This window comes from Fistularia commersonii, chromosome 27, assembly GCF_037954325.1.
Source record: "Fistularia commersonii isolate RoL2024-O1a breed Wild chromosome 27, RoL_Fcom_v1.0, whole genome shotgun sequence".
Taxonomy (NCBI): domain Eukaryota; kingdom Metazoa; phylum Chordata; class Actinopteri; order Syngnathiformes; family Fistulariidae; genus Fistularia; species Fistularia commersonii.
This window is the reverse complement of record NC_141310.1, coordinates 14,411,305-14,422,887: the sequence shown is the minus strand read 5'-3', so window position 1 is coordinate 14,422,887 and position 11,583 is coordinate 14,411,305. Positions and strand designations below refer to the sequence as shown.

General features: G+C 49.0%; 2 protein-coding genes across 17 annotated transcripts; one reads left to right on the top strand and one right to left on the bottom strand.

Annotated features, from left to right (window-relative positions):
* Positions 1–1,860: 1,860 nt before the first annotated feature.
* Positions 1,861–2,736, bottom strand: LOC147218121 (high choriolytic enzyme 1-like). 7 transcript variants are annotated; one of them, XM_086174681.1, is made up of 2 exons: positions 2,620–2,736; positions 1,861–2,556 (listed from the first exon to the last, which is right to left on the bottom strand). In XM_086174681.1, the coding sequence occupies exons 1-2, from the start codon at positions 2,734–2,736 to the stop codon at positions 1,861–1,863; spliced, it is 813 nt and encodes a 270-aa protein (XP_086030807.1). The 7 variants fall into 7 exon arrangements, with proteins under 7 accessions (XP_086030807.1, XP_086030810.1, XP_086030808.1 ...); XM_086174684.1 differs by having other exon boundaries at positions 1,861–2,531; positions 2,625–2,736; XM_086174682.1 differs by having other exon boundaries at positions 1,861–2,583; positions 2,656–2,736.
* A 629-nt stretch (positions 2,737–3,365) lies between these two features.
* On the top strand, positions 3,366–4,286 carry LOC147218120 (high choriolytic enzyme 1-like). Of its 10 annotated transcripts, none has more exons than XM_086174670.1 (2): positions 3,366–3,439; positions 3,530–4,286. In XM_086174670.1, the coding sequence occupies exons 1-2, from the start codon at positions 3,366–3,368 to the stop codon at positions 4,284–4,286; spliced, it is 831 nt and encodes a 276-aa protein (XP_086030796.1). The 10 variants fall into 10 exon arrangements, with proteins under 10 accessions (XP_086030796.1, XP_086030802.1, XP_086030800.1 ...); XM_086174676.1 differs by having other exon boundaries at positions 3,366–3,446; positions 3,573–4,286; XM_086174674.1 differs by having other exon boundaries at positions 3,366–3,446; positions 3,564–4,286.
* Positions 4,287–11,583: the final 7,297 nt, after the last annotated feature.

The window sequence follows — 11,583 nt, the reverse complement described above, 5'->3', positions numbered from 1 at the left end:
CATTACAGTCATTTGGCAGATGCTTTTAACCAAAGCGACTTACGAATTGTCGAACCCGAAACACAAACAACAGAGGAGGTGGGGGCGACGGTGGACCTGCTGCTGCCGCTGTGAAATACTTTGAGTGTGACAAAAGCGTTCTGGTCACTCCAAGCTGAAGATCCAGAGAAAGCTGCTGGAAGTGACGAGCAGCATTGGCCATGCTAACATGTAGCGCTCTGACAGATTGTTTCCAAAAAAGCAAAAAGGTTCGATTCTGGTGTCGAGCGCTACGATCGCTGAAGACGTTCTCCGGCCGATCGGCGGCCGGCGGTCTGTCGACGTCACGTTTCAGTATTGGCCGACTCGCCCGGAAAGCTCGCCAGGCCGGGCACTACAGTAGAAGTACCGTCCAAAGGGAAACCCAAAAACAAGCGAGCGGTGCCGGGACCGGGTCCTGGAGAAGCACCCAAGCAGATGACTAACTGACACTGACGCGTCACCACTCTGGATAAGAATTAAATTAAACATCTACTGATACATTCCCTTCAGCTTTTCCAGGAAGTATGAAGTTGCTGCAAACCAAGAAACACCAGCTTCAAGACCGCAGCCCAAGAAACAGTGTTCTGACGAGTTTTGCGAATTTCCATTCCATATTTGCGGTTTGACACAAGAAAATAACTCTTTCAGGTTTACTTGTACTGACTTAGTGAGGGACACATATTTACTACAGTTTTTGAAGCTGTTCGCTTGGATTCCACCGGCAAAACTACTGGCATGGGTTAAGAAAACTATGTTGGTTCAAGCAAACCAGACAGACCAACCGTCCTGTTAGTTGTCAGAGACAAAACCTGCTTGTTTTCAGATCTTCAACACATGCAGAAGGCGGAGTAGCAGGAGAGCCGCAGAGGAAGCGGAGCGGTGGAACAAACTCCCAGAGACAACAGAGGAAGTCATCGGCGCGAATCACCGCCGTCACGATGAATGAAATAGGAGCGCGGCCCCGGCCGAGGTCACTTACCAATCACAGCATCCGTCAGGCCGTTCGGACGCTCAGTCAGGACCAATTCAATAGCATCCGAAGCGGTGCAATCCATCAGCCGAATTGTGGACTCAGCAGGGAGAACGTCCATTTCTCACTGACTCCCTCTGGGTTCCCGATGTGATTTAAGATCAACGGCAGTGGCTGCCGATGCGGCGTAAGCCAACCCGAAGACATTATATTTAGGATGGCTCTTCATCACCGGACCCACGGAGAGAACGAGCGCATGCGTTTAGGCGTCGGTCCAATGGCGGACCCATAAATTACTACAGCAGAGATGATGATGTCAGAGATTATTTTCATGGGCCAAAATATTTGATACCCTTTTAAAACGATTCTGGCACAGAGCCTTTTCCTCATGCACTTTTAGACAGAATACCATGGCAACTCATTAGGTTTGCCGCTACAACGTAATGGCATCTAATAAAGACCAGTGCGAGATTAAGAAAAGTAATTAAGACTTTTTCAGGGTTCAGAATCCACCTGGTCTTTATATAAAGATGTGGACAACTGTGCCGTACACTGCAGTTAAACACTGCTGCAACCGACAACATCAGAAATCAATATGTAGCGTGATGAATTACCATCCGTGGCCCTGACAATCTACTAAGTGTCTGACCTTTTTCAACTGAACTACGAACAGAGAACAAGAACCAGTAGGTTCTCTGGAGACATTTATTAGGCATTTCAGGCGACATTCAGATTCAACACCGATTCTCTGGTCTTCATTTTTAGAAAGATGTGACAGATTGACGAAAAATTTCAGACAAGAATTATGAAACCAAATCAAAATTCGCAATTTGCTCCACGAGGCTTTTCTTCCGAGGATCAGGACGTCGTTAGCAGCGATAGAGACGGTTGACCCGGCGGACGTCCCATTGGGACATGCCGTTCCTCTGGCCGATCCTGACGTTGGCGTTGGGGATGGGGGTGATGGTCTCCTTTCCGTACTGGGTGGTGAAGGCCGTTCTCCCGTAGTGCATGACGGAGCCGTAGTCGTAGGGAGTGTTGAGGTTGTTGGTGTTCCCCTTGCGGAAGTTGTGGGACATGGATGGGCTGATGTACTTCCAGTTGATCCTGACGTACTTGTCGCGGTCGCTCCTGGTCTGCTCGTGCTGGAAGCCCAGAGCGTGGAGTATCTCGTGCTGGATGATGCCGAAGTAGACGCAGCCCTGCTTGTTGAGAGAGACAACCTGGCCGCCTCCCACTCTGCCCAGGGACGAGAAGCACCCGCTTCTGCTCTGAAACTTGATGTAGTCGTAGTGGTTGGTACGAGCCACGAAGCGGATGCAGGTCCTTCTGTGGAAGGATTGCATGCCGCTTTCGATCCTCTGCCTCTCGGAGCCGGTGAACTCCCTGCCCAGGGTGTATGGGATGGTCACCAGGCCGTTGGAGGACTTCTTCCACAGGCAGCTGCCGGACCAGCATTTAATGGCGTTTCTGGTCGTGGGAGCCATGATGTCTCCTTCCAGAAGGATCTCATCGGTACCGTTGTTGGCACTCAGGATTCTGGTGCTGATGTCAACAGTGTTGTCCTCTTCTCCTTCTCCTTCCTCTCCTTCCTCTTCTCCTTCTTCACCTTCTTCTTCTCCTTCTACTTCTTCTCCTTCTGGGATTTCTTCTCCTTCTGGGACCTCTTCATCCTGGAGAGGATGTGCCTGAGTGAAGCCGAGCAGGAGCAGCAGCAACAGGCTGGCAGAGGGAGTCATCTTCATGGTGGGTCTGTGGAGGTTCTACGCTGCAGAGACTCCCTGAAGACTGATGTCAGACTCAAGTGAGTCCAAGGTTTTTATACTCTCCTCTCCAGGCGTGTCTTCAGCAGGATTATGGGTTGGGGTCCACAAAGCTACTCCTGAGTAAACCTATGCAGGGAGGACTCTACAGACAAACCCACTATTCAAACATGGTTTGTCATCTCTGGACGCCATGAAGAAATAGGAGCTTTTTATTTCTTGGCTAAATACTCCCTATGGTCGTTCAGTAATGACTTCACACTAATGGCACAGTACACTAGTCCACAAGCTTGTCAACGGAGACTTCACTTCATGTGCAAGTTGAGCTAATAACCCTTTGTTTGCCATCCAATATCTCCTTTCAAACCATAGTACTTCTGGTCAGACGTGAAACACTTTTCTGCAACTTGATCTGCTTTGTAGGATACATTGACCATACAGTAAGTGGAGTCTTCTGTTTGTAGGTTTACTTAGGACTAGCTTTGTGGACCCCAACCCATAATCCTGCTGAAGACACACCTGGAGAGGAGAGTATAAAAACTTAGGACTCACTTGAGTCTGACATCAGTCTTCAGGGAGTCTCTGCAGCGTAGAACCTCCACAGACCCACCATGAAGATGACTCCCTCTGCCAGCCTGTTGCTGCTGCTCCTGCTCGGCTTCACTCAGGCACATCCTCTCCAGGATGAAGAGGTCCCAGAAGGAGAAGAAATCCCAGAAGGAGAAGAAATCCCAGAAGGAGAAGAAGTAGAAGGAGTAGAAGAAGGTGAAGAAGGAGAAGAAGGAGAAGAGGAAGGAGAGGAAGGAGAGGAAGGAGAGGAAGGAGAAGGAGAAGAGGACAACACTGTTGACATCAGCACCAGAATCCTGAGTGCCAACAACGGTACCGATGAGATCCTTCTGGAAGGAGACATCATGGCTCCCACGACCAGAAACGCCATTAAATGCTGGTCCGGCAGCTGCCTGTGGAAGAAGTCCTCCAACGGCCTGGTGACCATCCCATACACCCTGGGCAGGGAGTTCACCGGCTCCGAGAGGCAGAGGATCGAAAGCGGCATGCAATCCTTCCACAGAAGGACCTGCATCCGCTTCGTGGCTCGTACCAACCACTACGACTACATCAAGTTTCAGAGCAGAAGCGGGTGCTTCTCGTCCCTGGGCAGAGTGGGAGGCGGCCAGGTTGTCTCTCTCAACAAGCAGGGCTGCGTCTACTTCGGCATCATCCAGCACGAGATACTCCACGCTCTGGGCTTCCAGCACGAGCAGACCAGGAGCGACCGCGACAAGTACGTCAGGATCAACTGGAAGTACATCAGCCCATCCATGTCCCACAACTTCCGCAAGGGGAACACCAACAACCTCAACACTCCCTACGACTACGGCTCCGTCATGCACTACGGGAGAACGGCCTTCTCCACCCAGTACGGAAAGGAGACCATCACCCCCATCCCCAACGCCAACGTCAGGATCGGCCAGAGGAACGGCATGTCCCAATGGGACGTCCGCCGGGTCAACCGTCTCTATCGCTGCTAACGACGTCCTGATCCTCGGAAGAAAAGCCTCGGTTCCAGTTCCTCAGCTGTAGTAACTTTCAGATACTTTCAAACCAATAAAACAAGGAAATCAGATGCTGTGTAAGTTGTCATGAATTCAGCAAACTGCCAGACACCGTCAGAGAGCCATTCATTTCATGCTCTGCATGCTTTTGAGATCATAGTACCAGTAATATTTGAGTCAACATGGATGTCGGTAGCCTGCGGATCCATTCGTAGGTTTTCTGAAACAGAGACCAATCAAAAAGCCGTTTTTAGCCCTAAAGTACAACTTGAACTCCAGCAGCTAAAGATGTTTGTTGGTCATATTGTAGATCTGACCAGCAGTCATGACCTTCTCATCAAGCAGCATAGCAGGAGCTGGAGGTGGTAGAGAGAGATTTTGGTATAAATTCTAGCGGGTACAAAAGGTTTTGTAACCTCATTATCTGAAAGTTAGTCATCATTGTACGAATGCCAAAGCAAATATCAGGTTACTCACAGTTTTTTTCTTTCTTTTTTTATAATAAGTGAAAAAAAGCATCCATCCCTCCATCTTCTTCAGTTTTCACGGGGTCGGGTCACATGGGCAGCAGCTGAGGCAGAGAGACTCAGACCTCCTTCTCCCCAGCCACTTGGTCCATCTCTTCCAGGGGGACCCAGAGGCGTTCTTTGGCCCGCTGAGACCTGGTCTCTCCAGTGTGTCCTGGGTCTTCCTTGGGGCCTCCACCTCATTGGACATGCCCAGAACACCTCACCAGGGAGATATCCAGGAGGTATCCTGACCACAAGCGAGCCATCTCATCTGACTCTTCTCAATGTGGAGGAGCAGCAACTCTACTCTTGAGATCCTGATGGATGGCCGAACTCCTCACCCACCCCATATCTCTAAGGGAGTGTAAGGACACCCTACTGAGAAAACTCATTGAGAATAAAAGTAACAGTAATAGTAACATAACACTGTTACTGTTATTACATCACAGTAATGAACAGAATCAATTGCAGCCTCAGGGCAGCACTGGCCCGTGTCTCTCCAAGCCTGCCTTGGGGGTGGACGGAGCAGTGTCTCCCTGAGCCGTCCAAAGCCCGGATAAATGCAGAGGGTTGCATCAGGAAGGGCATCCGGCGTAAAACTCTTGCCAAAACCAAACATGCGAGTCAACCATAACCAGATCATACCGGATCGGTCGTGGACCGGGTTAACGATGACCGCCATTGGTACCGATGACCTACAGGGTACTAATGGAAATTGGGCTACTGTGGGTCAAAGAACAAGAAGAAGAAGAAGAGGAGGAGTGCGTGTTCGGAAGCAGAGAGAGAGGAGGAAAGGAAAGAGTCTGGGACTGAGAGGAGGGACTCTGAATATTGGGACTATGACAGGAAAAGGTAGAGAGTTGGTGGACATGATGCAGAGAAGGAAGGTGGAGGTTGCAGAGATGAAGATGTTGAGGTTCTCTTTGGGAGTGACCAGGATGGAGAGGATCAGGAATGAGTCTATCAGAGGAACAGCACATGTTAGATGTTTTGGAGAGAAGGTCAGAGAAGCCAGACTGAGATGGTTGGGTCATGGACAGAGGAAGGATAGAGAATATATTGGTAGACGGATGCTGGAATTGGAACTGCCAGGCAAGAGGTCTGGAGGAAGACCAAAGAGAAGATTTATGGATGTGGTGAGAGAAGATATGAAGGTAGTTGGTGTGAGAGAGGAGGATCCAGAGAATAGGGTTAGATGCAGAAGGTCGACTCGCTGTGGCGACACCTGAAGGGAAAAGCCGAAAGAAGAAGAAGAAGTAATGAAGAGAATCAGTGAAAAAGGGCGGCCCTGGCAGAGTCCAACCCTCACCGTAAAATAATCCGACTGACAGCTTCCAATGCAGACATCAATCATACAAGGACCAAACACCCCATTTCACAGGATTCAGTACCCCATACTCCTTGAGCACACCCCACAGGACTCCCATACACCCTTGAAGACCACTGTTCCACGAACAGGAAAAAAAGCACACTGCTCCATCTGAATCCAACATTCAACCACTCCGTGGATCCTCCAATCGTCGTGTTGCAAAGGCCTGTTGGCCATGACTGCCACACAACTTCCAGAGCCTTAAGGAACCCTGGGCGGACCTCATTCAACCCCGGGGTCCTGACACCGAAAACGTTCTTTGTCAACCTTGGTCAATTCAGCCCCAGAAATAGAGAGGCCCACCCCAAAGTCCCCCGACTGCTACCTCACTGGAAGGCGTGTCATTGAGATTGAGAGGGTCTAGAAGTATTCCTTCCACCAATCTACAACATTTGGGGCTGAGGTCAGCAGTGCACTATCCCCACGATATAGTGTTGGTGGTGTACTGCTTCCCCCTCCTGAGCCACCAGATGGTGTTCCAGAATCTCCTCGATGTCCACCGGAAGTCGTTCTCCATGGTCTCCTCCACCATCGGAGCCAGCTCGCCACCAGATGAACTGCTGTTGGGTGCATAGTCACAAACAACACTCAGAATCCATCCCCACCCCTTGAAGGTGTTGGGAGGCTACCCTCTTGTCCACGAGGTTGAGCCCCAACATAATGGCACCGGGTCAGGAGGCAGTCTGCCCACACCTGCCTGCCGCCTCTCACTGGAGGCAACTCCAGATAAGAGTCCAACCCCTCTGAAGGAGAATTGCTCCAGAGCCCAAGCAGTGCATTCAGGTGAGTCCGAATATATCTAGCTGGAACTTCTCATCCTTGCACACCAGCTCAGGTTCCTTTCCCATCGGAGAGGTGACATTCCATGTCCCAAGAGACAGCTTCTGCAGCCAAGTGTTGAATAACCACGGACCCCCACTCTCGCTACCATCCGGCTCACAATGTACCCTTGGCCCCTCCTATAGGTGGTGAGTCTCAAGGGAGGGGGACCCACGTTGACCTTTAGGGCTGTGCCCAGCCGAGTCCCATTGGTGCAGGCCTGGCCACCAGGTGCTCGCCATCGGGCCCCACCCGAGGTCCTGGTTCCACGAAGGGGCCTGCTGACCCATATCTGGGCGACAGAAAACTGGGTCAATTTTTTTCATCAATTTGAGGTCTTCTGAGCCACACTTTGTCTGTGTCCTCACTTGGGACCTGTTTGCTTTGGGTGACCCTTCTGGGGACATACAGCCTCCGGCAACTTTACTCCTAGGAACACTGGGATGCACAAGCCCTTCCATGACGATAGACTGGCAGGTTGAGGAGGGGTGAGCAACACATGAAAAATATTTCCATCTGGCAAATGGTGATATCTCTGCAGATTCATATAAGCAAATCAGTGTAAAGCCACTTAATGAGATCGTGAATTTAGATATACTTGCAGATAATTTTGAATGTTGGTAAGCAGACAACTAAGATTGAAAGGTTTGCCATAAAAAACGTACAAAACACAAGGTTACGCCAAGAACAGCAGTACAGCAAGATTAATGAACACATGATGGGACATCAAAAGTAAACGTGTTATGTTAGAGCTGCTTTCAGACCAGTCAAGTTGAAATCACTTTTGCAATCACTCCTCCATTTGACCACTGTAAACAGAGAAAGACCACCATGAAGTGACTGAAGAGGGTTTTTTGGTTGTTAATGATTCTGACGTTCATGTAAATTCATACTACCATATTTTCACCGTACTAAAAGGTCCAGTCTCAGTTATGTGTGCCATTACGGTATTTAACACACACATAAGGCGCACCTGATTATAGGGCGCGGGTTTTATATACAATCCACGCCCACACTTTCCCCTTTAACCTTCTCATGGTGTCCGCTACTACATCTGCCTTACAACAACACCACACACAGGGCGCACTGCACTGTAGGGCGCGCCGCACATTTTGAAGAAATCTAAGACTTTTATGTGTGCCTTATAGTTGTGAAAATACAGTAACTGAACTGCCCCTTGCGGCTGCTGTAACACTGAAATTTCCCCACTGTGGGATGAATAAAGGTCAGGTAATCTAATCTAATTCTCTGAAAGGCAAATGATTCTCAACCAGCTCCAGTGACACGAAACTTGTAGGACATCTGCAGATGTTGCTGAAATGTTTGCGCAACAAATATTACAGAACCTAAACAAAGATCTCATAACAATGTAGTTATTAATCCAAAGCTCATACCAGAGCAAGAACGTGTGACGAATCAAAAGGCCCATCAAGCACTTGTAGTGACCTCAACATTTGGTAACACATGATAAATAGGGGAAAGTTGCTTTTTCTTCACCTCTCTCCAAGAGCACATCTTCATGTAGAGCAGTCCTTCTGCTCTGAAGGCGCACCCTTTTGTGGGGTGCAGCCCCGGGGGGGCGCATGTGACCCTGGGAAACATGCTTTTTTTGCCGTGCCAGAATAAAGTGTAATTGCACTTCCACTACAGTAGTTGGCAGTGCCTCTCATTGTCAGAGTGTGTGCAGGGAGTGTTAGCTCTACGGTGTCGGCTTTTATTTTGCACCGAGCAGCTGATATGAAGGGCGGTAAACAAACCCTCAAGGGACAACATGGACATTTTTTAACGGGGATGAAAAGAAAAGCGAAGAGAGACGAAGATAATGAGACAAAAGAAAGTTACCGGAAAGCTAAGACCAGGAAATATGACGAAGCGCATGTAGCGCTCGGCTTCACTGGGACTAACCAGGGAGACGAGGAAAGACCGCTGTGTTTACTGTGTCTGTTACGGACTAAAAACAATGTTCATAAAGTTAGTCTTTGTTGTGAGTTGAACTAGATTTCTTTCATTTTTGTTTTCTTTAATGTTAATAAGGAGATCATTTTATGAAGAGGTGTACTTATAACAATTTTATAGACAAATTATATTATCTAAGGTCGCGGCTGAGAGTGGGTGGGGGGCGCGAATTGAGAAGCACCGATGTAGAGGAAGAGTCTACTGTACATGAACCCACGAGAAGAACTATTTCCTATTTGAAAACATGGCTCACTTGGCACAGAAAAGAAACACATCGTCTAAACCCCAGATATTATATTTTTGCATGTCAGGGATTTTTCGAGGGTGAGCACTGAAGGCTGCACGATGGGTAGTATCTTGTCAAATTGTTGCTCTTCTAAGAACACAGAATTTGTAGAGTCATGGCTGAAATGTACTTTATGCAAATGAAGCCCAATGAGTGGGAGGTGGCTGACTCATGATAATCAGATAAAAAACACAAAAATAGACTTTGTTGATCAAACTCCAGGCTACATTGTGTTGGTGCACTCATGACTTCTTTAAACGTCTTCAAAAACAAACAGCGACTGTGTATACATTTATTAAAAAAAGGGGTAGACAGTGACTCGACTACCACAGCAAACTCAAGTTGCCACCGTGATGGTAGCACTTTCACCCAGCGGTCAGTGCTGTGTCGTTCAATGGCACCGAACAATATCAAGCCGGGTTGGCAGCGTTGTGAGGATTCATCTTCGGCCAGGCGACCCAGACCCTGATTGAAGAGGTGAATCACATTGATAAACTAAATGTATTGAAAGGTTGTTTTTTTTCTTTTGGAAGCCACATCACCAGGTGACATATTTTGGTTGTTTAAATATTATACAAAAAGCCCTTTAATTCTATTCTTTAATACTATTGGAAAAACTAGTGGATCAGCTAAGCAAATAAACCGACCGCTTGATTAGGAGGCTGAAACCATTTTATTTGAAAATGTAAATAGATTTAATGGTGAGTTCTAATTAATGGAGGACCATAGACGATATTTACCAGACCGTTTATTTATGTTGTCCAGGAAAAACGATCACTGTGTGAATACCGTATTTTTCGGATTATAAATTGCAGTTTTTTTCAGTTTGGCCGGGGGTGCGACTTATACTCTGGAGCGACTTATGTGTGAAATAAGTGAAATCTCATGCTCTGATGTGTGTCTGTGTCTGCCTGTGTGTCTTTAATATATCAGCGCTTGTGTCACACACACACACACACACACACACACACACGCACACACACACGCACACACACACACGCACACACACACACACACACACACACACCAACCAATCAAAATTCAGCGGGGGCGGGTCATGGCAGAAGTGCTCCATGAATACTTTGTACAGTGGGAGCGTGGTGCTGCTGACCTCAACTGGAGATGCAGCAGATCGGTGGCAGGAATACTTCCGAGACCTCCTCAACCCAGTTGAAACGCCTTCCAATGAGGAAGCAGGGCCGGGGTACTCTGGAGTGGACACACCTATTTCCAGGGCTGAAGTTGCTGAGGTGGACGGCGGCCTACCGCTCAAAAGGCGCTTCAGTAGCGGGGCCCTGGAGGGTGAATGAGGTCCGCCTGGGTTCCACAAAGCTCTGGATGCTGTAGGGCTGTGCTGGCTGACACGCCTCTGCTACGTTGCGTGGATGTCGTGGACAGTGCCACTGGACTGGCAGACCGGGGTGGTGATCTCCCTTTTTAAAAAGGGGGATCGGAGGGTGTGCTCCAACTACAGGGGGGTCCCTTGCAAGCTCTATTTAGCGATGCTGGAGAAGCGGGTCTATCGGGTCGTTGAACCTCGGATACAGCGGACCATCTCTATACCCTTGGCAGGGTCCTCAAAGGGGTAGGGGAGTTTGCCCAACCAGTCTACATGTGTTTTGTGGATCTGGAGAAGGCATTCGACCGTGTCTTGCGGGCAATCCTGTAAGGGGTGCTCTGGGAGTATGGGGTACCAAACCCTGTCATATGGAGTGTTCAGACCCTGTATGATTGGTGTTGGAGCTTGGTCCACATTGCCGGTTGTAAGGCGGACTTGTTTGGGGTGAGAGTTGGACTCCACCAGGGCTGCTCTTTGTCACCTATTTTGTTCTTAACTTTTCTGGAAAGAATTTCTAGGTAGAGCCAGGGTATCGCAGGGATGCGGTTGGGCGGCCGCAGGATCGAGTCTCTGCTTTTTGCAGATGATGTGGATCTGTTGGCTTCATCAGGCCATGATCTCCAGCTCTCACTGTAACGGTTCGCAGCCGAGTGTGAAGAAACCGGGATGAGGATCTGCACCTCCAAATCCGAGACCGTGGTGCTCCATCAGAAATGGCTGGGATGCCCACTCTGGGTTGGGGAGGTCCCACCCCAACTGGAGGACTTCAAGTATCTCTGGGTCGCGCTCATGAGTGAGGGAAGGATAAAGCGGGAGATCGACAGGGGAATCAGTGCGGCATCTGTAGCGATGCGGACTCTGTACCAGTCTGTCGTGGTGAAGAGGTAGCTGAGCCAAAAGGCGAAGCTCTTAATTTACCGGTCGATTTACATTCCCACCCACACCTATGGTCACAAGCTGTGGGAAGTGACCGAAAGAACCAGATCGCAGATACA

What these genes read in the sequence shown, in the direction of transcription:
- LOC147218120 (XM_086174669.1), top strand. Translation starts at nt 3,366, where the DNA reads ATGAAGATGACTCCCTCTGCCAGCCTGTTGCTGCTGCTCCTGCTCGGC. An exon ending in AGTAGAAGGAGTAGAAGAAG is followed by an intron (nt 3,520 to 3,582) that starts GTGAAGAAGGAG and finishes AGGAAGGAGAAG; the next exon opens with GAGAAGAGGACAACACTGTT.
- LOC147218121 (XM_086174680.1), bottom strand. Translation starts at nt 2,736, where the DNA reads ATGAAGATGACTCCCTCTGCCAGCCTGTTGCTGCTGCTCCTGCTCGGC.